This window comes from Petromyzon marinus, chromosome 40 (genome assembly GCF_048934315.1).
Source record: "Petromyzon marinus isolate PM22_M1 ecotype Great Lakes invasive population chromosome 40, UKy_Petmar_22M1.pri1.0, whole genome shotgun sequence".
NCBI lineage: Eukaryota > Metazoa > Chordata > Hyperoartia > Petromyzontiformes > Petromyzontidae > Petromyzon > Petromyzon marinus.
The window spans coordinates 8,673,979-8,699,153 of NC_133706.1; the positions used below are offsets into that span (position 1 = coordinate 8,673,979).

General features: G+C 51.6%; 2 protein-coding genes across 3 annotated transcripts in view; both read right to left on the reverse strand.

Moving 5' to 3' along the window:
- The window catches only part of LOC116950851 (uncharacterized), an 87,920-nt gene extending 84,399 nt beyond the window's left edge, over positions 1-3,521 (reverse strand). The window contains exon 1 of the mRNA XM_032968970.2: positions 2,470-3,521. Coding sequence (XP_032824861.2) covers positions 2,470-2,556 — 87 coding nt within the window. The 5' untranslated portion in view covers positions 2,557-3,521. The remainder of the gene's footprint in view (positions 1-2,469) is intronic.
- Positions 3,522-7,390: 3,869 nt separating this feature from the next.
- Positions 7,391-23,686, reverse strand: UTP15 (UTP15 small subunit processome component). Of its 2 annotated transcripts, none has more exons than XM_032968568.2 (13): positions 23,240-23,686; positions 21,400-21,499; positions 20,362-20,454; positions 19,572-19,756; positions 18,693-18,871; positions 17,573-17,698; positions 17,021-17,156; positions 16,694-16,778; positions 16,146-16,298; positions 14,754-14,855; positions 13,974-14,107; positions 11,694-11,752; positions 7,391-10,038 (listed from the first exon to the last, which is right to left on the reverse strand). In XM_032968568.2, the coding sequence occupies exons 1-13, from the start codon at positions 23,413-23,415 to the stop codon at positions 9,797-9,799; spliced, it is 1,770 nt and encodes a 589-aa protein (XP_032824459.1). In that variant the 5' UTR covers positions 23,416-23,686; the 3' UTR covers positions 7,391-9,796. The 2 variants fall into 2 exon arrangements, with proteins under 2 accessions (XP_032824459.1, XP_032824460.1); XM_032968569.2 differs by having other exon boundaries at positions 23,227-23,365.
- Positions 23,687-25,175: the final 1,489 nt, after the last annotated feature.

Below are 25,175 nucleotides of genomic sequence, written 5' to 3' on the forward strand. Positions count from 1 at the left end.
ACGTGCATATGTATAAGGTAAGGATACACATATAATAATAATGCCTAACAATGTCTCAAGCATCGTTTTCAGGAGGGTCTTGCATCGGGATGTTTGGACAAAATCGACAAATATTTGGCTTCTATGCACTATGTTGAACTTCTTCCTTGCTGAAAGCAACCAAAGCAACTAGAGAAATCCGATGCATATGCGGCACTCACACACATACACATCTCCGCACCGATGGATTCAAGAATCCATTGCTGTACTTCTGCACCTCCGATTAGCGCAGTTGGCTACGTACGGTGCGAAAGAAGTTCAATATACAGTGCATACATACACCTGACCAGTTTGCATACACACACATATGCAAACCTCTCAAGCGTACAAAGTTCACAACCAAATGAAAGCGTGCAGTGTCAAAGTACGAGAGATCCACAGCTCTCAATCAAATCCCTTTGCTCCGCTCTAAATCAAGGGGCCACTTCCCCCTCCCACGAACGTTGTAGGCAGTCGCACACCGTGGTTTGTTTGTGTCTTCTTTCGGCTTCCGTGGCACTGTTTACGAACGAGTTCAGTTTTGATGAATTAAAAATGTTGGCAAACACACAAACAAGAGAGGTGGTGGTTGCTTGGTGGTGGTGGTGTGGGGTGTTGTTTGTGTTGGTGTTGTTGCAGCATTGAGTTCCACGTGTGCACAGGCGACGGTACAGAGGACGCTCTTCACTAGGAAGCCGCGACCGGGAGACCTCTCTGGCTTTGGACGGCAGTGAGCGGAGCCGTGGGTCGCGTAGTAAAAACCAGAAGACACCAAACGCTTCACCGCACACACACCACCACCACCACACACGCACACGCGCCTATAACTCAGATCAGTTATACACTGGTGCCCTCACTGACGCCGACCCGGCTCGACAAAGCCACGCACTGTGTTGGTTGCAGTTTGCTTACAAAGCGGAACGCGCGTTCCAGGGCTAAATAGTATCCCATGGTGTGCTCCTCTCTCTCTCTCTCTGAATTCTGTTTGTCCAGCCTCCTTCGCTCAGACCGAGGCACTCTCTCTTCCCCTCCCTCGCCAGCGCGACCACCGTTTGTCAACATTCGCCGGCTCACCGCTGGGCCGTCTAATTAAGCGGCCGACGCATACGGCCGCTCTTTGTAATTTTCCCGGCACCGTTTGTGCACGCAGCGCTGCGTAGAGAGAGAGCCGCAACGCTGCGATTCGTGTGAGGCAGCAATTTGCGCGGTGCTTCTCACGGGAGTTGGTGGACTGCGATATGAACAGTGGGAGTGTGGAATGGGGTCGCCAGCCGCGCCACACACCCCCCCCCCCCCCAACGGTCGGGCAAAAAGAGCTTTATAGCTCATCGGATTGCTCCAGTGTAAATTAACATTCTGATTCGACGCCAGCGCCGATGCGGTGGTACCCGCACGCACACAATCGACAGCAGCTGTGCGTGCCACTACGCCAGCTATGAATCTGCCGAATCGCAGCCACAAGCGAATCACAGCGGCGAGTGATATCCGAATGGGTTCTGGGGCCCCTATCCCCCACCCCCCACCCACCAAATTCACCAACGCACACCGACCAGAATTGGTGAAGTATGATCAAACAACCTCCCCACCCCCCTTTGACCGACATGGTATGGGGAAAAAGGAGGCCTTCATCCAGCAGTGAATTTACGAAACGTCCTTTTTTACATATTGGTTAAATGTGTGTGATGTCACCTGTACAGATATTGTTACGTTTATTCAATCCTACCGCCCCTTCCGTCCACTTCGCCACAGTCGATCGGCAGATCGCGCGTGGCCGGGTAAAGTGTGGGTACCACCACCTCTGCCAAGACCTCTGGCCAGCGTGAAATAAGGCCACAAGTGCCTTCTACAGAGCTCCCAAGTGGAGGGGGATATCTCGATGTAATATTACCTGGACAATCCCTTGAGATGGAGAAATCTCGCTTGCAAGGGGGTTTGGTAAGTCAGAACCGGCAGGCCGCGCTGGTTAATACTGCGAGTGTAGTATTATTATTATGAACTATTGAAACACGCGATCGTCTGTCTCACGGTGGACGTTAAAGATCCCGTGACGCAATCCAAACATGAGTAGACCATTGTTTGCCGGCGTCCTCTGGTCCAAAAAACGGCATTTTTGATAAAGTTTATTCGCTATTTACTTAATTTGGCGAAACACACGACAAAGCGTAACCGCCACCCCCTGCCCACTACTACACAAACCTTGGCAGAACCCTCCTGACAACACATCTTGAGACTTTGCGAGGCTTTCCTGGGTAAACATGTAGACGACGCACATCATTAGCCACACACACGAACACGAAAATGTGAAAGTCATTCCGACAGCAGCGGGCGTGAGCCAACGATTTTCCGGGCGGCAGGCTGCCTTCATCCACAATTATTTCGCGCGACGGCCGGGGGTGGTGAAGGCATTCAAAGGGAGGGTTCCGTCCATCACCCTCCGCCCGAACTTCTCACCTTGGTGAGGGTGACGCCGTCCTGAGCTGCGATGTCATCTTCGCAGGGACACACGCGGTAACTCCTTCTCCCTCCTCGCTCGTACATCGTCACCCCGGCTCCGAGCGCCAGACACGGGGCAAAGCAGGGATTCGGGGTCTCCACGGCGGGGGGTTGGTGTCCAGACGGTCGCAATGAAGACAAATAATAAAGGGGTCTTGCGACCAGGAGGCTGCGTGGAAATATACCACCACCCCCCTCCCTTTCTCTCTCTCTCTGTCTCTTTGCCTTCGCAGGTAGAGCGAAGCCCAGGCACGCCCGGGCCAGTAGGGCAGCACAAGAGCGCGTCGGAGCCTCGTGGTGCCGTATTTGTGAAGAGTCCGCGGCACGTGAAAAAGTTGCGCACGTGGCGCGATGATGATTTGTGAAATTAATAAAAATGCAAACGGGGGTGGGGGGGGGACGAGAAGAGAGTTACTTGCTTCCTGCAAGCGGCAGCGGTGAGTTAAAGGCAAGGGCAGAAAAGAGGAAGGTTGGGGGGGGGTGGAGGAACAGACGAGGTCACGGGTGGGGAATGTTTTTTTACTAGAAGGGGATGGAAAGATGATGACGCTCGGCTAGCATATGTGGTCAAAGAGCTTGAGAGTGTGATATCAGAATCACTGCCAAAGGACACCTACACCAGGCTCACACCACTTCGCGCTACCCATGAATCATAGCGCACACGCACGCGCGTACACGTACTCGACGAGTTAGCTTAGCAGTAACCTGCGGAAAAGTTGGACATCTTCAGCTCGAGTTCATGACGAGAGAATCCAAAGGTTTGCGGGGGTTTGGAGCAGACTGCGGTCCCCGACGTTTGCAGCTCCATCCGTGTGGCTGGCCACCGCCGCCGCCGCCTCCTCCTCCTCCACGTAGCCGCTGCGACGACCAAAAGCCCCGAGCGAGAATAGGGAAGCAACGAAAGAAAAAGAAGCACGAATGTCGGAAAATTTCCCGAAAAGAAAACAGCCCACGCGCGGAACACCACGCCCTTTAACACCTACCCTGCACCGCGAGCCTTACCCCACGCTCCCCCCCCCCTTACATCCACCCACCCGAACGCCGGCACACCACAAACAGACCAGACGGTCTGGTCCAGCCCCGAACCTCCCCCTCCAAACCCCGACTCCCTTCCTTTGCGAGCCGCGTGTCCTCCCTTCCCCCCTCTCGCGAAAATCCCCCTGGTCCCTCATGAGCCCCAACTTGAGTGCCACGCGGAGGGGAGAATTGAAAATGCCCTCCCCGCCCCAGCCTTGGGTCCGTCCCACCCCACCCACCCCACCTCATCCCAGCAGCAGCTAGCGGGGGCGGCATCACGGACCACGATTTTCCATCGGGGAGTCTCATTCCGTTTGCCACCAAAAAAAACTCGTGAGGTTTTTTTTTTCCGAGACGCGGCCGGAGCAAACCACTCGCCTTCCTCGCTACGTTTATTGCGGCGTTCCATGGCTAGTCCGAAACGAGCGATTGTAGAACTGAATAATGGTGTTTGGCCATTCCTCCACCGGGTCGCGCGCCCACGTGCTATGTTGGTAATGGGCGCGAAGCGAGGCTAAATCTGTTTTATGGTGTCACGTAAACAATAATAACATTGGCGGAACAGGCATCCGAGCAGCGGCAGTGTGGTTGGTGACCACGTTGCCTGGACAGAGAGAGAGAGAGCTTTAGCGGGTGGAACTTGACTTTGGGGTGGATAACCCAAAGGACCGATATGGCGTTTGAACGGACATCGCGATGAAGGAGGGTCATTGGAGGGAAATGAGTTCATCTCAGAAACAGGAACGCATTAAAAGGAAGCGCGTGCTACGATAATGTAAGAGATAACCACACAAGGCGTACACGCACACATGCTCAATGTTACGAGGACAATGATACCCCGCCCGTATAGCCTGAACGGACTGTTGGGGCAAGTTCATAGTTCAATTTATTTGGTATAGCCCTGTGAGCCATTCGGCTCTTGAATCGGGTGCAACCGCAACAAACAAAAAACATGAACAAGAAAACATCTTAAAGTGACTATGTGACTGTGCAAACAGAAAATCCAGGAAAAAAACATCAAAATATTCCTGAAATAGCACCGTACACCAACGCTGTGTGCAAAAATCCCAGTGGGATGCAAGTCAAACAACAACAACCACAAGACAACTAAGATTTAGGCCATCAGTCTAACTCCGTACTACAATAAACAAAAACATGGCCAAACCAAAAAAAAACTTTTCGAAATCACCAAGTTCTGAAAGCGAGCACCTATCTATGAAAGGCCGGCACGGTACACGAGAGGCTTGGGTGTGGTCAGGTGTTGGGGTACACCCACATCGTCCATGGTGTTAGGCCAGGGTGGAAGAGTAGGCCAAATACCATCTGCTGGGGGGGCTATTTATAGAGCACCGTATCGTGGAATCTGTCCACCAGCAGTGGCGTGAGAAAGCAATTTCAGGGGCGGACCTTTAACTTTTTAAATAATTTCGAGTGCTCGCTGAGACGGTGGGGTAAAGCGTGTGCACTCCCAGCGGGGTACACCAAATGCCCTCTCGCGGAAGGCCGTCCCGCCCAGCATAGCCGTGGGCATACAAACTGGCACGCGCGGCTTGCCTACCGTGTATATATAGACACGCAATGTGTATTCTGCGCGAGTTTTTTTTAAACTTTTGCCAGGTCTTCTTCTTCGCGAATGAAGGCCACGGAACTGCGTGGTTTTGTATACGCACCGTGTACACACAAAAAAACTTTGTGTCTGCGTTAACGAGCGCTGTTAGCGAGCACCTATGAAGGCCGGAACGGCACACGAAGGGGTGGGGTGGCCAACACCACACCCCGGCTGTCTTTGTCTCCCTAGTGGCCAACACCCAGTGACGATTAGCTGAACCGGTCCAGGGCCTCCCCTAGGTCTACTCAGTCTCAAACAAGTACCCGGGGTGCGATGTGTAAACATCGCCGCTAGGGAGACAAAGGCGGCCGGGCGTGGTGTTGGCCACCCACCACCCCTCGTGTGCCCTGCCGGCCTTTAGAGGTGCTCGCTAGCAGCGCTTGCCCCTACAGTCTGTTAAGCCTATAAGGGGGATCTTTGTCTTTGTAAACACACAAACGTACGAAACACATCACAGGACGAACACACACACATACGCACGATCCGCATGCGTGCAGCCGACACACCCCCCCCCCCTGCCGGGAAATGGAACAGGCCACTGACAATCCCTGGAGTGGGGGGATCGGTCGGTCGGGATTTGGGTTGGGTAGCTGCGGGGGTGGCTGAGATCGTTGCATGTGGCGAGCCCACCACTCCCATCTCACACACACACACTACACAAAATAAGTAATATTTAAAAATACTTTAAAAAAAAAACACGCTTTAATGAAATGTACCGTACTAGTAATGGCAAAACTCCACGACTCCAAGAAGTGGCCCCGAAGCTTGCCATAACGTAAGGGGACCCGTGGTGATTTACAGCCAACGTCAGTTGAGCGTGGACAATTAGACCCAAGACGAAACATAACATATAAAAAAAGTTTTTTAAAATATTTTATTTTTATGATAGAATATAGTATTGTCATCAGTATGACATAAGTATTCCAAGTTTGCAGTCGATACCACATTGGAAAGTGGGTTAAAATTGAGTTACAAGATTTGAGGATGCAACAGACAGCGAGTTAAATAAAAGCGTGTAATAATAAAAAGACAAAGATCCCCCGTGTAGCCTGTAACAGACTGTTGGGGCAAGTGCTGTTAACGAGCACCTATGAAGGCCGGCACGGCACACGACGGGATGGGTGGCCAGCACCACGCCCGGCCGCCTTTGTCTCTCCAGTGGCGATGTTTACACACAACGGTACCGTACTAGTTTGAGGCCGAGTCGACCTAGGGGAGGCCCAGCACCGGTTCAGATCATCGTTACTGTTATTGGCCGCGAGCGGGAATCGAACCCGCTACCACCATCGCTCCCATACTCTCATCACCCAACGCCCTTACACAAACACACGACGCAGAACTTCAGCATCTCGCACAGCCGCCTGCCGACGCTCCGTTCGCCCACCAACGCGCGGTCTCCTGTGACGTCACTTGGGCGCTCGACAGACTGCAGACCCCACGTGGCATTTGCGCTCTCGAGCCGAGCACGTCCAACTACGTTCAGTGACCGATCAACCCCACAGATTATATTATCGGTTCCTTTGCTCGAGAAATCGGGACTGCGTGGCCGGAGAGGGGTGGGTGGGGAGGGGTTAAAGTTGTGTGCCGCTGGACGGGAGGTGATGGGCGGGGATTTGTGACATCATCGGTGCCGTCAGCCACGCCCCAATGGGCGCGGCTTGTGAGAGGTTTCGGCGGGAGGATTTTGGGCGGCTGCTGTTTTTTTAAAAAGGGGCCTCAAGTAATCGACCACAACAACAAAAAAGTCGACTGATCGGGTTGACAAATTGTTGCAACCGGAGGCCGTAGTCCGAACCTCGATGTCAGCTGTCTCAGCTCGTGAGCGTGATAGCGTACGCCTGTGGTCTCGCGTGCTTTGGAGGCGAGGGCTGGGTGGATCACGAAGCTCTGCCAAACGTCCAAACCTGCTGGGCTGCACGGTGGCCGGAGGATGGCAGCAGCATCTGCACCAAACATTTGCCAACATGCCAAACGTTACCTAATGGATTTAGCGAAACATTCCAATGCAGAAGCCTCCTGTAAACGATCTTCATAGTCGGTAAGGCTTTCCTGGATAAACAAAGGGAATTATTGTTATTATAATAAGTGGAGGGGGGAGGGAGGGGGATAATTGGCTCATTAGCAGAAGGGTAGTGGGTGGGTCGGGGGAGAGAGTGGGATACCGGGGCTTAGCTGACACTGCATTCGTCAGCGACTACAAGCGCCAGCACCATGTGCACCGAATACAATTCAAACGCAGAACCACACCATACGTTCGCGAACGTTCTAAACTTTATTTTAAAACCGCGGAGCAACGCACGACAGAACGGTTCGGAAACCGTGGCCACGGCGTTGGGGGCCCACACACCACCGCTACCTCCCGATTCCAGCGTCCGGGAGGATTTCACAAGCGCCGCGAAGCGAGAGTGGCCAACCCACCGAAAGCCCTGCCCCATCTCTACAACAACAAAAACCGCTCGCCGAAACTCCGCGTGTATCCCTTGCGGAATGTCCGGGGGGGGGGGGGGGGGGGGGTGTCAAAGCCGCGGCGAGTCAACGGCCAACACACGTGCAGACAGCCGGTGGCGGTGGGAAGTCGCGGCCGTGAAATTTCCACGATTGAAAACGGTGCCCCCCCCTTCCCCCCCCACCCACCCACCGAAGTTCGCCGATGTAACCGGTGCGACGTTTACAGACAGCACCGGATACTCGTTTGGGGCCGAGTCGAGCTCGGGGAGGAAAGGGCCCAGGACCGGTTCAGATATTCGTCACCGATTTAAAAGGTGACCGATAGTCGTCGCCGCCGCCCGCTGCTTTCGATCGCGGCGCACGACGGTGTCAAGGCGTGGCTCCCAACGCCGTCGTGAGATTTCTGCCAAAAGTAAAAAATATATATTTAAAAAAAAATTATTACACTGTAGAACTATTACGGTTCGGATAAGGCGCCACGATTCGCCTCGCTCGCCACTCGATGCGGGGGTTGTCCCGATTCAATAGCCGGACGTCTCGACGCTACCGGGGTTAATGCGGCGCCTCTCGTGACTGCTGGGTTCATCGAAGCGACGATTTCTCAATCTGCAGATCCAGTGTCAAACGCCGTTCTCCGTTGACCAATCTTAAGAGTCTGTTCAACCTGCACGCACCTGACGATTGCTAAGTACGTCCCACGCGATGCGGATAACGCAGATCAAAATCATGACAGAGGATGATGCTAATATGGATCAGGTGACGCCTTTGTCACGTTAAGAGACTCCAATAGGATTCTACATTCGACATGGAGCGTCTTCGTTTAGAGGATCTTCATTTGTATTGGATCAAATACATCAGGACGTGTGGCTGCATTGTCGAAAAATGTTAAAAGATCCAAGTTTACAGCCCTGAAGCAGTGATGGAAATTACACATTCCTATGGCATGGGCAAGGCTATGCGTAACACCACCCACTGTGGAACTACCCCACAAAGCTGACGGGCCTCTTGCTCAATCTACCAAGCCGCGTGGCATTAAATAAATAATAACACACGCATCATATCCCAACGTAAAAGAGGATACTCTTTGGTTGTTTCGGTAAAGTCACGTAGGTAGAAACATAAAATAAAACAAAAAATAAAACAAAAAATAAAAAAATGTTTGTATTTTTGTTACCCTCGTGACTTTACCGAAAGAACCAAAGAGTACGGATTCTTGCAGTCACGAAAGCTTCAAGTCGAGGGTAAAAGAGGATCTTTCATTTCGAGCATCTTACTCAGAGGGCGCGGGACGCGTATGCAAAACCACGCGGCTCACGCGGCGTGTGTGTGCAAAACCAAGTCATTTATAAATCAAAGAAATAAGAATGGCGAACCCGAGCACCTCGGTCTCGGAAACCCCCCTCCCCTCCCGGCGGACACCGATGGTACACAACATGCGCGCCGATGACTCGACGCTCGCGCGCCACGACGCCACGACGCCACGACGAACCGATGCGTACAGGGCCTTCAAATCCTCACCGAATCGTTTTCGGGCCCCGCTGCTTCGACCGGAGATGGCGCGCGACTTAAAAGGATTCGCGTTCATTGGACGCTTGCTTAAAAAAAACGCCTCCGCAACTCAAAGCACCTTGCATGGCGTCTCATCTTAGCCATCTCAACAACTACCCCCGTCGCGATAGTGTCAGCTGGCCCCTGCGCAGCGCAAGCTGATCCGAGCACCGGCTCAGGTTGGCCTGGGTCGCGCAAGGTAGGGGCGATTGTGCTACGCGGTTTTACCGAATTAAGGATTCTGCGAGAATTTCTTTTTTTTTAATTTGGCTAATTTTGGCTAACAACACGCTCGCAAAGCAACAAGTGGCCCGACCCAAATGACATCAGGGGATCTTGAACGCCCACTGCAAAGCAGACGGCGCGTAGCTACGGCTCGTACACTCGCAGTGTGGTGAACCGGGGCCGCCGATGTGTTCCGAACCGCGAACCTCCGCAACCAGCGGCGAACAACGCTGCCGGCTGCCGCCCCGGCCACTTCGAGACAACGCAGCGCGGGGAAAACTCGACGTGCTGGGGCTCGCAAGCAGTTACCGGGGCCGCTGAACCAGAGCGCAGACCCAGCTGAACTTAATCCCTGGAAGTGTTGCCGCATGTCTAACGGAGGTGACGGGCCGCGACGGGGATTGGGGGCGGGGGGGGGAGGGTGCGGGGACCGTCGGGCTACGACGTCGCGACCGCGGGAGTCGCCGGCACGGCCGGCACGGCCGGGGCCGGGGCCGGGGCCGGCAGCGCGTCGCCCTGCGCGTGCTTGCGCTCGGTGTTGGCCGCGAAGAGGGCGTCCATCATGCCCATGGCGGCGAGCAGCTCCTGCTGGAAGGAGACCTCGCGCTCGATGAGCTCCGCCAGCTTCTCGAAGCGCTGCGCCACGGCCCGCGACTTGTGCAGCGTCGAGCCGTAGATGTCTGCGGGCGGCGCGGGAGGACAATTTCTGTTTGCTTTACTCGCGTTTATCACCGCAAGCGCAACGTTGCATTCGTCTTTGTTAAAGCCTCACTAAAACATTTTCTGCAGTTCACCCGTACACGCGACTAAAGATCATAATGGACTTTGTAAGGAGGGTAAACAAGCATAGCGACAACAACAATAATGAAAGTGGGCTTCAACGGGACACATTGTTTGAAGGGATTACGGCCGAGACGACGTCACTGCGGAGACGGAGTAATCAAATCGGGTGTTATATCGCAGGACTGCGAGAGCTGGAGGGTGGGGGGGAGACGGCATAGGGAGGCCTTCATCCAGCAGTAGATTCATCACGGCCGACGACGATGACAACCAAGGGTTTCATTTCCACATTTGCACGACGTAATTCTTCTCGACTTGTGGCCGACTTCGCGGACTCAAAAAAAACGCCCCCCGTGTCTGACCGCACGCCCAGCGGAGCAAGGGTTAACGGGCGCAGGTCGTCTCATTTCGCCGCAGACCAAACACACGCCGGATACGGAAGCCGGCGGCTTCGGTATGCGACTTCTCACACGTCATTACAACCACAGGGAACGTGCTTCAGAAAACGCACGGGGGGGGGGGGGGGGGGGGATTCACCAGTACCAGACGACGCCGCCCAGACCAATGGAACCGAGGTCGGCGCGGCTGGCACGCGCGGCGCGGTACCCACGAAGTACGCGGAGGGCACAGGAGCCCAAACGGGATGCTTGACGCACACACGACGCACGAAGTGCACGGCCCCCTTTCGTCAATCCACTGCGCGACGGGGGTGGGGGACGACGACGACGACGACGACGTCTCCCTGCCTGCCTCGTGGGTCTTACGAGCTATTAGATCGTACAATGTTGATTCATCAAAGAACTCGCACTCGTCAATAACGCTCGCGGCCTTAAATGCAAAAAAAAATATCGATGCGATTGGTGGCGTTTCGGGCTACGGCTCTTCTTCACAGCGTGTGTTAATTGTGCCAGTGTGTCATCGCTAACCGTTGCCTTTAATATTTTTGTTTATGTTCGCTGAGTTTTTACTTCTTCTGTGCAGCGGCTGTTTTTGCTTTTTGATTTCTCTTTGCCTGTGTTTTTGTCTCCGATATCTTGTTTGCTTCGTGGCAGCATATTGGTTTTACATCACCGCTCTTTGTAATTTTTGTGGCTCGGGTCACTGTTGCAAATGAGACCCATCCCGTGGTCTCCAGAGCTCTCACCTGCTTAAACAATGAAATAAACTTGAAACTCTAGTTTTTAACACACCCGTTAATAATGATGATATTAATTAACGTGCCAAATATTGCAGACAAGTCAACAACTCAGAGGTGCGGAGCCAAGCTCAGGACTGCTCGAAATCCTGACCGAACAGACAGAGGCCTTTAGATGTTTCTTCAAAGTCAGCAGTGCATTCGATGTTGCGGATGTGCAAAGGGATACACAGGGAGTTCCACACCGAGGGGGCGGCAGCAGAGAACCGACATGAGGCCGCGACAGTTCGAGACCTTCGGTGTCCGAAGCTGAATCTGAGTGACGCTGCATAGGGTTCTCCCGTGAGTTTCAGTGCAAGGCGAGAGGAGTGAGAGGCGAGGTACGGCGGTGGACGGGGGGGGGGGAGGAGACGGACTCACCGATGAGGGCATCAGCAACCGTGGTGAGGACGGAGGAGAATCGAGGGTCCAGCATGTTCCTGCAAGCGCAGCAGCAGCACCGCAGACGCAAGCGAGCGGTCGTTGACACATTGGTGAAATTTCCACAGTGATAAGAAATGAAACAATCTTGAAGTACTCATTTGTACCCCCTAACACTCCGCTACGAGACTTCTGTGGGCGACGGTCAAACCGAAACCGTGTTTTTTTTTAAAGTCACAGGACGAGGGGGGAATGTAGCCAATTTACGTGCAAAACTACATTTCCTATAATTTAATGGATTTGGTAATTGGTAACTGTGCCGAGAAGTTTAACTTGTTTCGCAACAGAACCCGGTTCTATCTAAATCTAGTGAATTTACCGTCGAGAAATGGGCGTAAACTCATGCTTGATGTCAAATGGCAGCGATTTGACAACAGACAATTTGCAAGTGTAATTCATCCTATTTTTGTATACCATTTTTCTATTCTCGTTATTTTGTTCTATATGATTCTCTTGTTTTGTTCGGGTTTACATGCCATTGGGCTTGCACGCGATCGAGTTTCCGGTACGGTCGACCTTACATGCGATTGTTTAAGTCATCTAGCTGTGTAACTATCTCTGTAATTTTGCCCTCACTGCCGACCAGCTTGGGCTGGACACCGATGTCCATAGACCAGGTATCTAATGACATAGAAAGGTGTCTATTAACTTAAGACACTTGGGAGTTTGCGTGCTCTCCCCCGGGGGTCGCGTGGATTAATTAACATCGAGAGGTGCCTATGAACATAAGACGCTTAAGGCACCTTTGTCTGCGGTAAGCAGGGGAGGGAAACATTCGAATCCAACCCGGGGACCTTAATGGTAACCAGCTTGGCGTCCCTGACCTCCGAGCCAGCTGGTCGCTGAGTCTTGTTTCTTCCACGCACGCGTGTATGGAAAGAACACGCAGACGCTTCGACCCCCACCCCCCACCCCCCAACCGGAAGGACAAAGCCAACGTCGCAGTCACGTGGGCTGCACTGCCCCCTACAGTCGCCAGCCCCAGCAGCCCCCTATTAGAGTAGAAGCCGGATGTTATTGTTACCGTCACCCCGCTTGTTTACCACAGGAAAGCATCACGAGTCACGTGACCCTTCGCAAGTAGGGTCGTGCCATATGTTTTGCAGTGTGGGGGAGGGGCGGGGGGCGCTGATTGCTATGTACATTTTTAGCAAGTTGGCAAATTTGAGCCATAACGACAGCGATTAGCACAGTAGGACTTGCTCCGTAGAGGTGTTATTCTTTCATCCGTGCGCGTTTGTGTGCATGTGTGTGTGAATTGAAGGAAGCTACTGGGCAGTTGGAGGCAGTCGCACTCCAGCAACAACGGGAGGGTAGAGAAGAGGAGCGGACACTCACAACAACGAGCGGAGCACCGGGCAGATAAAATTCAGCAAGCTGGCACAACGCTGGGTACAGCTGGTGAATCGATGAGTCATCTCAGTCAGCCAACCCATGGCACCTGGGTCTGTCCCGAGACTTCGTCAGCGAGCCTTCGACACTTCACGTGGCCTGGTACAGGCGCCGTGGTGACTTCACCGTCACTTAGTGGTGAATGGCGGGTATTGGTGTATTGCCCCAATAGTCTGTTAAGGCTACGCGGGGGATCTTTGTCTTTGTATTTGTTGAAAGTGAGTATGTTTGACTGTGTGTGTACGCTCATAGTTGGCAGCACAGGTGGTGCGCATCTGTCAGTCGTATCAGGCAGGTAACCCACAACACCCGGGTCTGTCATGTGACCTCTTTGTCAGCGAGCCTTCGGCACGTCACGCCGTCTCAAAGTGCACCTAACCCGGCACAAACTGTCCGGTGACATCACCACCAGTTAGTGGCGAGTGGCGGCTATTGTTGTTGTACACTTAAACGTGTATGTTTGTGTGTGTGTAGAACGCGTGGGGAGCGATAGAGTAGTGGTTAGCGTGCTATGTTATGAACCTGGTGACCCAAGTTCGATTCTCGCTCACGGCCAACACCAGTGATAATCATCTGAACCGGTCCTGGGCCTCCCCTAGGTCGACTCAGCCTCAAATGAGTACCTGGTGCGGCGTAAACATCGCCACTGGGGGAGACAAAGGCGGCCGGGCGTGGTGTTGGCGACTCACCCCCTTCGTGTGCCGTGCGCCGGCCTTCATCGGCGCTCGCTAACAGCACTTGCCCAAACAGTCTGTTAAGGCTACACGGGGGATCTTTGTCCTTGTTTGTAGCACGCCCGTGTGTGCGTGCCCGAGCGTGCGACCTCACCGCAGCAGGAACGCGAGCAGAACCAGCAGTTGCTGCTCGTCGCGCCCGGCGATGGCGCTCTGCAACGCCTGCCTGCGCGCCAGCTCCGCCATCACGCTCACCGTCACCTGGGGGTGTCGCGACGCCACCTGGGCCTGGTGGCGGCGAAGTAAAGAGACGCGAACGGCGGGGGGGGGGGCGTGGGGGGCGTGAGCGTAGGGGGGGGACAGGAGGGATTGACGCGGGGGAGCCGCGGCTTGCAGTCTGCCGCCTCGGGAGGCAAGGGTCGGTCATAATAATAATAATATCATCTCCAGTCACATTTTCTTCAGCCTAGGGAACCCCCCCCACCCCACCACTCTGATGGTAGTTGGTCCCGGGGCGGCACAAGGTGCGACTCTGCACCAGCCTGCAACCTGAGAATATTCGTGTTCAAATTTTCCGACCACGATGCCTGTATCTATTTCCAACAGTGCGTTGGAAGACGTTTGTGAAGTTCCGAAAGCAACTGGCCTGCGAGGTGGCCAGATAATGCAAGTAGAGGACACGGGGGGGGGGGGGTTTGTGAACCCATTTGTGTGGCCCCCTTCTCCCCTCCCCTTGCACCTGAAGCCCTGGCTTAGTTGTTACCCTGTCCAGGACTCTTGCCTTGCCTGGTGGTGGTGGTGGTGCGGAGGGGGGGGCTGGGGGGTGTGCACGCAGGTGTAGAGGTTTGTGTGTGCAGGTGCGAGGTCAATGCGTACAGGTCCACAGGTGTGCGTGCAGATGCAAAGGTGTGTGCGTGTAGGTGTACACTGGTACCTCGAGCACGGCGTCCAGGGCGCGCGAGTGCTGGAAGGTCCTGAGCAGCTTGTCGTACGTCTGCTGTTTAGTCCGCGCCTGGAAGCTCACCTTGACATCGCCCTGCAGGAAAAACCGGGCGGACGCACGGCACTCTCGCTCGCAAAACGCGCGCACTTCTCGTTTAAGTTCGATAGGCTTTTGACCAGGGAGAGAGACCTCAAAGAGACCAGGGCAGAGCCTCTTGTCGGCAAGAGTGAGCCGAGGTCACCAAAACGACAAAACCAAACGACACATCAAGTGACAGCAGCAACGATGTTAATATATTTTTTCTTATTCAACCCTCCCCACCCGGGCCCCATCACACGTGAACAGCAGGGCACGTGCGTGTGTACGCGTATTGTGCGCGCGGGAGCGCATAGCGCCACGGACCCAGCAGCCAGGGTTCGATTCCCCGTTCGCGGACATCATTGGTGACAAAGGACTTAACCGGTCGTGGAAATCTGGGCCTCCCTCCCCAAGTTGATTCAATGCGAGTACCCCGCAACGGTGTGTAAAACATCAGCACTGGGGAGACAGATGCTGCCGGGCGTGGTAATAGCCAATCCACCCCCCCCTCGTGTGCTGTGTCGGCTTAAATTACGTGCTCACGAGCGGTGCTATCCTCAACAGGGTTCTTCAACTGATAACCCCACGGCCAGGTGTAGCTCGCAAAGACTCCTGGGGTCTGGTCACGTGCAAGGGAAAAAATTTGTAATAAACAAGTTTTTTCAATGCACACGCTTTATTATTTGCACTCAAAAGTAGAAAATACATTCTTGTGACCCCCAGAATCAATCAATTTTAATCTGCTGAATAAAAGTGGGTGGGGTGGCTTGCATAAGGCAAGTAAACATAGAAAGGAAACCACCAACTTTTATTCGCCACATCAAATTTTATTAATTCTGGGGTTAAAATAATTTATTTTCTACTTTTGAGTGAAAATAAAAGTGTGTGCATTAAAAACTTGTTTTTTCATCTAATTTGTTTTTACCGTGAAAAATACACTTAAGTTAAAGGCCTTAGTTGCTGAAGCAGAGTGCTTGTAGTGAGGTGGGGGTGGGTGGGGGGGGCACAGTGAGATGAGAGGAGAGATGTAGGCAGTCCATAGAGGAACTTGACATTAATCTGGGATTGGACTGGGAGCTGGTGAAGGAAATTGGAGTAGCGGGATGACGTGGTCTCATTTATGGGGACGGGTGAGAAGTATAGAAGCGGTATTTTGGTTCATCCAGACTTTGGAGACGAGGGATTTTGGTGGTGCCAGACATGCAATTACGTCATCTGAGCGACCACCTGCACGAGAGACCTTCACCACTAGTGACCAAAGTGTACCTAGCCTGGCACGCGCCGTCGCGTTGCGGGGCGCCGTACCTTCTTGGGCAGGTAGTCCTTTCCGCGGACGTAGTAGCGGTAGGTGGCGCCGCGTCGGCGGCGAGGCTCCGGCTTTTGGCGCTCCTCCGTCTTGCGGTTCCGAACGCTCAAAAGCCCATTGGTCATCCCAGCCACCAGCGTCTGGTCATCCGGCTGGGGTGAGTAAGGAAACCCAAAAAGACAAAGACACACATTCGAACAACAACGACAGCAGCCACCTTTCATCACTGAAGGGATAGCGACATCACCGCAGGCTGGGTTGAAACACGTACACTCAGCCACGGTTGGCTACGTACTGTGCAAAAGAAGATCAACATACGTACATACACTCAAGTATACAAAGAGCCCCCGTATAGCCCTCACAGACTATTGGAGCAAGTGTCTGTGTATGTATACTCAAGCAGAGCGCTATCCATTACACGACCACTCCGCACACACACCCACAGGCACGCACACATAAAGACTCACAACAACGAGTCAATGTTTTGTTGCACTTCAGTGTTGTTAGCGAGTGTCTATTGAGTCCGATGCGGTATGGGGGCACTCACAGAGATGCCGAGGCTGAGGATGGCAGCCGGGTAGTCGAAGCTGTGCACCGGCTTGAACGTGGTCGTGCTCAACACCTTCACGTGCCTGCTCGCCACAAAGACAACGGTCCCCATATAGCCTTCACAGAGAATAGGGGGGGCAAGCGCTGTTAACAAGCACCCAGTAAGGCCTGCACGGCACACGAGGGGGGTGGTGTGGTTAGCACAATGCCCGGGCCGACCTTTGTCTCCCAAGTGGTCAAGGTATTGAAGGCCGAACGTCATGGGATGTGCAATCGCCGTGTGGCTCAGCGTGAGGGGTCGTGGGTTCACGGGCAGAGGGGCGACCTGTCGAGCGAGGCGGTGAGCAGCCGGTCGCCGGCGCCGTTGAGGGTGAGCGCTGTCACCGTCTTGTGGTGGTGCCGCAGGCAGGCGAGGAGGTGCCCTCCACGCACGGCGTCCCACACCTTCACCAGCCGACCGCCTGCGTCCACGGACAGCACCACGCAACGATACGGTCAAGCGCCGTTACACGCGACGTTCACGCGCTGTCGTGCGACACACGGAAGCACAGGAATTATGACAATGACTGCAGGCTTGAGGGCATGTTACTCCGGACTTTTACGCGATCGTGACCTGTGTTTGCCTCTTGGATGTCTGCGTTGTGTATTTGCGTTCTTGAATGAATAAGAATAATGACGTGCAAGTACGATGATGATAATAACAATGATGTGCGTGTGGGGGTATAATGCTGATGACGATGATAATGCTGAGCGGGTGCTGCTATCACGACGACTAATGTGGGCGTGGTCTGTGACGACGATCACGGTGATGTACGTTGGTGTTGGAGGAGGGGGGATACGACAATGACGATGGTGCGATGTGCGCGGGAGCACGTGCCGGCCGACGCGTAGAGCCCCTCAGAGGGGAAGGCGAGCACGCTCTCGACAGGGAAGCCGTGGTCCAGCGTCAGCACCGCGTCCGGCTGCCGCACGTCGAACACCCGCACCATGTGATCGTACGAGCCTGCCGGAGCGAGCAACACCGGGGCATCAAGGTTGAGTTCACAATGTGAGCAACAGCCCTTGGTGCACTGCTGTATTTCTGGTCTGCTCGCAGCCCAACTGGTTTGGGAGTCTCACAAATAAAATATATACTTACGTTAATTAGTAATCGCCGGTCAAGCAACTGGGTCGCAGGCAAGGGTAACCACACGTGGCCTAAATGTGACTCCGATAACGAAAATATTGTCGAATCAGTGACAAAGTACACATTTATATTAATGTAAGTGTAGGAGGTGGGTGGATAGGTGGGTAGCTCAGGGGGATAAAGCCGTTGGAAAGAGCACTGATCCAGCAACACTGCTATCCGGGGATCAACATCAGCTTTCAGCCACCCATGATTAAACCAGGTTGTCCAGTGTAGTGAGTCATTCGTCTTGGCCCGGTAACCTAACACATACATTCAATTTGGTTCTCGACTCCATTGGCTAAAATTCAGCTCTGAGAATGAAGCATACCATCTTGACTTTCAAGTGATGGCCATTGCTCTCATATGGTAGGGTGGGTGGGAAAGCGCTGGCCCCTACTGTGTTGACCCAAGGTCACTTGCAACGATACCTGAAATAGTTCTGTGATATCCGCTTTTGGGGGTCATTACCTGAAATACAGGACGTTTGTACTGCTTTGCGAGAAGTCCTAATAGGTATTTAATTTCATATGATGCACGTTAGGACAATCAGGATGAAACTGGGAAAAAAAATGACAGATTTTTTTTAGGCATTAAGGAAAAAAATATTTTAAAAAACACCGATGCATTTTCGGCACGATGTCTGACATTTCGTTCCACGTGCTGCTGAGAGCTTCTTCAGGAACAGAAGGTTCTTTAGGAACTTAACCATCTCCCAAGGACGTACATTGTAACGTCAGGCATCACGCCGGAAGGCTACACACACGTGCACAGACGTGAACACTTAAGCCGGGCAAATCGTCGCGTCCGTGCGAGGAGCTGCCGCGCGCACCGGTGATGAAGAGGTTGGGGTTGAGGGTGCACACATGCGCCGACCGCACGTAGTCTCCGTGGCTCGCGAAGGACGAAAGCTGCGCGCCAGTCGCCACGTCCCAGAGCCGCGCTGTGCAGTCGTCCGACCCCGAGAGCACGCGCAGCCCGTCGCTCATGAAGCACGACACGCGAACCGCACTGCTCGCACCGCAGGGTGGTGGTGGGGGGGGGGGCGGAGGTCAGAGCACGGCGACGCATTGCACGCTTCCACGGCCGTCCCAAACGCTCCCCCTTCCGATACTAGGAAGCCACTGGAGCTACGCACTTTTACATCTAGATTGAAAACTCATTTCTTTAGAGCTGCTTTTTTTTATTTTGTTGTCCTTCCTCCGCACACCTGATTATAACGGTTGGCTATATACAGTGTAAAAGTTCAACATACAAGCTACTATACACTACACTACTGTACACTATATTCTTAGCTCTTTCGGTAAAGTCACGTTGAAGGGAAACAATAAAATATATATAAAATAAAAATTCTCACGACGTTTCGACCATAACACCTGATGACGACCGTTTGTGTTATGGTCGAAACGTCGTGAGAATTTTTATTGTTTTATATATATTTTATTATTTTGTTTCCCTTCAACGTGACTTTACCGAAAGAGCTAAGAATATGAATTACTGCAGTCACGAAAGCTTTAAATCAAAATTTACTGTACACTACACCACAATACTACATTGAGAACTAATTTCTTTAGAACCGCTTTTCGCGTGCTAGTTTGTTGGCCTTCCCCCGCGCCTCCGATTAACAAGGCCCGCTATGCACGGCGTGAAAGAAGCTCAACATACAAACGAATACGGTACGCAACGAGACTCCGCCGCGAGACTCACGCACCGCTTGTGCCCATCAAAGCTGCGCAGCGGCACCCGTCCATGCGCCTCGAACACTCGCACCACCCCCTCCTCGCTGCCGGCCACCAGCAGGCGCCCGTCGGCGCGGAACGTCGCGCCGAAGGCCACGTCGCGGAACCGCGTGAACGTGCGCTGAGGCTCGGCGGAGTGGGCCGCGTACACGTGCACCTGGAGACCGGGGCAGGCCACGCAGAATCAAACCGTCAATCGGCGATCCTTCACGAAAGGCAGGCGAGACGGTGTTATACATGAAAAAATATGAACAGGTTTTCAGCCCTTTGTGGCAATAAAACCGGTGTTAAGATGTGCAAACACCGGAGAGAAACCTTTTGCAAGGAATCAAGTTCACATTAACAACACGTACTTGTGGTGAACATGCACACAAACATGCTCTGATAATGTTATACACACACACGTGTACCTGCCGTGTGCGCGACACACAAAATCTGTCGAGCAATTAACTTAACATCCTTTTAATTCATCTAAGTAAGGCCGAGTGGTACACGTGCACAGCATCAATTAATTCTTTATTTGAGTCAAGCGAGACAGTGCCGAGACTAAAAGTATCTTTTTTTTAAGGAAGACCTGGCCCACAAAAGTACACTGGCGTTATAAAGTAAATGGTATACAGCGACAGAATATGAAGCCAACACAAATATCAGGGCATTAGGCAATAAACCAACGATAAATAATGTAACCTGATAATCCTAGGGGAGGGAGAGAGAGAGAGAGAGCCTGTGGCGGGATGTGTTGTGGGGAGGGAGGTCGCGTACCCTGGTAGAGGCGGACACGGCGAAGTGGTGCGGCGCAGTCGGAGAGAAGTGCACGTGCGTGACTGCGCCATACTCGTTGATCTGAACCGGACTCTGTACGAGGACGACATGGCGGCGGCGAGGTGCACCGTTATGAACGAGGCAAGGGCGTCGCAGAGATACACAACAAGGATTCGCACGGCGAATCTGTATCAACGCGAGGGAAAACAGGGTGGCGGCCGGCTCTTTGCGAGCGAGGCGGCAGACCGCAACAATTCAGATCTGTCCTGGACATCTGTGAAAAAGAGCTTTATAGCTCATCGCATTCCTCCAGTATAAATACAAATTCTCATTCTAAAAAAGATAAAGGTACAGCCCTACAATTTCCATTGAGATAGAGCAGGGGTCACCAAACTTTTTTGACAGTGGGCCGGATAACTGAAAGAATGACGAGCGCGGGCCGCATAATAAATAAATATTTCTGGAGCGTCGGAACCTGTGTTGACAGCTGGAAAATCTTGGGGCGGGAAAGATGCGTGTTTGTGTGTGTTGCCATGGAAACCATGGTAACGTGTTGCCATGACGTTGCCATGGAAACCATGGTAACGTCAGAGCATAGGCGGAGCTACCACGAGCCGGGGAAGTAATTGGGATGGCGCAAAATAAACAAACATTACAATAAACAAGAAAATCTAGATACAATAATTTAAAATAGTAAATTTAAGGAACATAGTAGTCAGGAAGTCTCCGAACGCGTGAAGATCTCCTAGTATTTTAAACATAATATTTAAATTGTATCACAACGTCTCGTGTTCCATACGTTTCATCAACCAAATTCAAGTACCGTCGGCGGGCCTGATGGACTGACGTCGCGGGCCGGGTTCGGCCCGCGGGCCGTAGTTTGGTGACCCCTGAGATAGAGCAATGAAATCAGCTGGTGTGCAGGAACTCGGTGGAGTTCTCCTTCGCAAAACTGAGAGATGGAGACGGAATATGGAGGTCTTCATTCAGCAGTGGATTCATCCTGGCTGACGATGATCATGATGAATGGTAACTCACCCGATAAGCCTTCCAGTAGAGGGTCTCGTTGCTTATTTTCTCACCAAGTTGGGGGATGCTCTGAATGCGAGTTGGACGAAAGGAACCCATGGCGGCTATTCTGAACACAAAACAAATACAAAACAAATATGAACCGGTAACATTCTGAGCAAGCTTCGATTTAAAGCTTTCGTGACTGCAAGGATTCATCTTCTTTGGTTCTTTCGGTAAAGTCACGTAGAATGAGAATACAATAATAAAATAACACAATAAAATTCTCACAACGTTTCGACCACAACGCAAGCTGCCGTCTTCAGGTGAAAGGAACAGTCACAAGCTAATCCCTTAGCTATTTCAATGCTAAATTACTAATTGCCTCTGTGGATGTGTAGGTTTTGACTTTAACATAGCCATTTCTGTGACCAGTCACAAGCTAATCCCTCAACTATTTGCACAAGCTAAACCCTTAGCTATTTCAATGCTAAATTACTAGTTGCCTCTGTGGATGTGTAGGTTTTGACTTTAACATAGCCATTTCTGTGTCCAGTCACAAGCTAATCCCTCAGCTATTTGATATGTAAACCCCTTTGTCAAGGTGCCTCACTTCTCCCAACCAGCTTAAAAAGTCGCTACGAATCTTAACATCGTTCATTGAAGCTCGTTCGTCCCGACAGGTCTGTTCCGTTCACCTGAAGACGGCCGCTTGCGTTGTGGCCGAAACGTCGTGAGAATTTAATTGTGTTATTTTATTATTTTATTCTCATTCTACGTGACTTTACCGAAAGAACCAAAGAAGATGGATTCTGAGCAAGCTTCGCATTTGCAACATTCATAAACAACCACGGCAGTCATCTGTGAGCAGACCTGGGGTCAATTATTATTAGAATTACAAAGGCAATGTAAATTACATTTACAATCACACATTGATTGTGCAATTACGCAATTCATTACGAATTGCACAATTGCATTTGACCTCAGGCCTAACCTGGGCATCTGCACCTGTACCATTGATAGCAGCAGGCACTCTCGATCACCTGCGAGATGATGCCAGTGGAATCACACAGTTTGTTTAAAACTTCAAACATAACACGAGATGGGTGTGCACACAACATGCCCCTTTTTCAGTCCAATGCTGGATGAGGACCTCATCATATCCGCGCAGGTCTTTTGAGGTTATTTGGCCATACTTCACCTCGCCGGTCAATGCGAGATTGTGAAGGCGGACAAAGCATAAATGTGGTGCTCCCAATTGCACATTGCAGCTTACCTAAATTGGCGAAGTACTACTACTACCACGTACTCCGGGATATACTGGTCACCGCCATGATAATGTGGAACTTCCACCGTTGGCTCAAAATCGCTCTACCTTCTTGGACTCCTATCGGACATGGAAATGTTTGACTTTTTGATTTGCTGTGTAAAACAACGGCTTAGTTAAAAGTTTTAAATACAGTACAGTACGATAGTACAGTGGCACTATCGATACAACCACTTGCACAAGGCAGATGTATTGATTTTCTCTCAAATTTAAGGCTCGATTACGCAGAATGATATTTCTTCAGGTTTGAAGCTGGTTACAAACGTTGTATTAAAGTTAAGCGACGAGACGAGTTCATTCAGCAAGAGATCGCCTATTCTGCTTAAAGCCGGTGTACTGTACAGCCTCACGTGGCCTTCAGTTTCGCGTTACGTGTCTGTTATTTTATTGCCAAAACACAAAGACACATAATGCATACAACATGTTTTATTCTTCCATCACGTACACGTTCCCACTCGAAAACAAACAAAAGACGCGATGTTTTGTATAAAGTGACCACGCGAGACCGAACAGTGGAGCCTCGGTCTTACCTAGCGACCCTACTGCATTCGATGAGAGGTCCCCGGCAGAGCTTGGTAAGAGACGCCGCCCCCCACGAGGCCGGGGTCCGGGCTCCGCGACTCCACGTGTGATCGGCGTGTGGACCACCGCGTAACGACGTCACTCTCCGTGCGTGGTTGCGTCACCACACCGACTTTACTCGTGCGTCGTGACGTCATCGCGCTCGGAATGATTGTTTTGCATATCGGTCACTCCTGGTTCAACAAGCACATGCTTGACCGGTTTCGGAATTTCGGTGTCTCATCGGCAGTCCTGGCATTCGTGAGCCACTGATGCAATGCCAGGAACCATCTCACTCCTGGCGCACGAACTGATCTCGTTTTCCGCATCGCTTTGGTCATTGATGTTTTTATTAGCGTGTATATTTTTAAGTGATTTGATGACCTTTGCTACATCATTAGACCTCCTTTGCCAGTACCAAAATGTAATAATAGGGTTTTTCCCCTTTTTTCTGGCAACAAAACTGAAACATTTTTACACGGATTCATGTCTGCATTAACCACAATACATGCAGTCAAAATGCAAACAAAAAACATACTATGATAATATATTGTCCTTGAAACTGATTGGTCCACACCAAGGGACGGCTTTCTTTTGAGCCTCGACCCATTGGTGCTCGACCAGAGGACGCCAAAAGGCGTTTGCATTTTGACTGCAGGTATTGTGGTTAACGCAGACATGAATCCTTTGTAAAAAGGTTTCAGTTTTGTTGCCAGAAAAAAGGGGGAAACCCCTATTATGACCTTTGCTATACTTTGCACTCCTACCGTTATTATCCTGACCCCGTGCCCCTACTGGACATTTGTGAAAAGGAGCTTTATAACTCATCGCATTCCTCCAGTATAAATACATAATCTGATTCCGATTCGTGAGCGTTGTCTCATTAGACTGTTCGTGTTTTTGTTTTTTGGTTTGTTGTGGTTGCACCCGATTCAAGAGCCGAATGGCTCACAGGGCTATACCAAAAATAAATAAACTGAAACTGAACTGAAGAGGCCCCCCCCCACCTCACCTCAATGAGCTACGCTTTGGCCTCCACTTCCACACTGTAATAAAGTAAACTCAAAACACTGGCAGGACATTCTCAGAGGTGGTAAGTACCCACACTTTGCCCCACCATATGATAACTTTCATGGTGTTATCCATTGATAGTGCCGAGTGGACAAGCCTGTGGATGCGCGGCGGGGCTGATTTTGCTTGCCGCGCCTGGAGATGGAATCGACACGGTGAGTTCCGGAATGCGTGTTCAGTTTGCTCATCATTATACCACGGCGGCTCCCTACAGCAAGCTGTGCAGAAAATAATATATACACGTAGCTGCTAGTAAATTGACTATTCATACGCCCAATTGAAAACCGGTCAGCAGCAAACATGTACAAATGTTATTATCACCACGGCCCCATGGTGAAAAGTGCAGTCTACAACTCTTAAATTTTGATTCAAAGCTTTCGTGACTGCTGGGATTCATATTCTTAGTTCTTTCGGTAAAGTCACGTAGAAGGGAAACAATAAAATAAAAAATATATAAAACAATAGAATTCTCACGACGTTTCGACTGCAACACAAGCAATCATCATCATCAGGTGTGAAAACCACAGCAAGAAAATTTGAAAAAAGTGGCGGGTTTTTTTTTACGTTAGCACCACGGAGAGCGATTTGACAGTATATTCAGATGGACGAGTCCATCTATGTTCGGAAGAGGAGGGGGGGAGACGAAAATAATGGACCCGAAATGTAAAATCTTTCTCTCTGGCCACTCTGCTTACGTGCTATGAAACGTAAACCTATTAAATAGACTGGATATACATGCGTTCTCCTTCATTGGCCACAAAGTGCTATTTAAAAACAAGTCGAGTTGTTTAGAAAACACAACGTACAACAAAGGAGGCAGAAGAAAAAGTCATGTTTGGCACCAAAG

Coding starts and splice junctions, on each gene's coding strand:
- UTP15 (XM_032968568.2), bottom strand. CDS start 23,415: ATGACGTCACGACGCACGAGTAAAGTCGGTGTGGTGACGCAACCACGC. Junction 14,108..14,753: donor CCCTGGACGCCGTGCTCGAG/GTACCAGTGTAC, acceptor CGCCGCCACCAG/GCCCAGGTGGCGTCGCGACA. Junction 10,039..11,693: donor GGTTGCTGATGCCCTCATCG/GTGAGTCCGTCT, acceptor CGCCGCCCGCAG/ACATCTACGGCTCGACGCTG.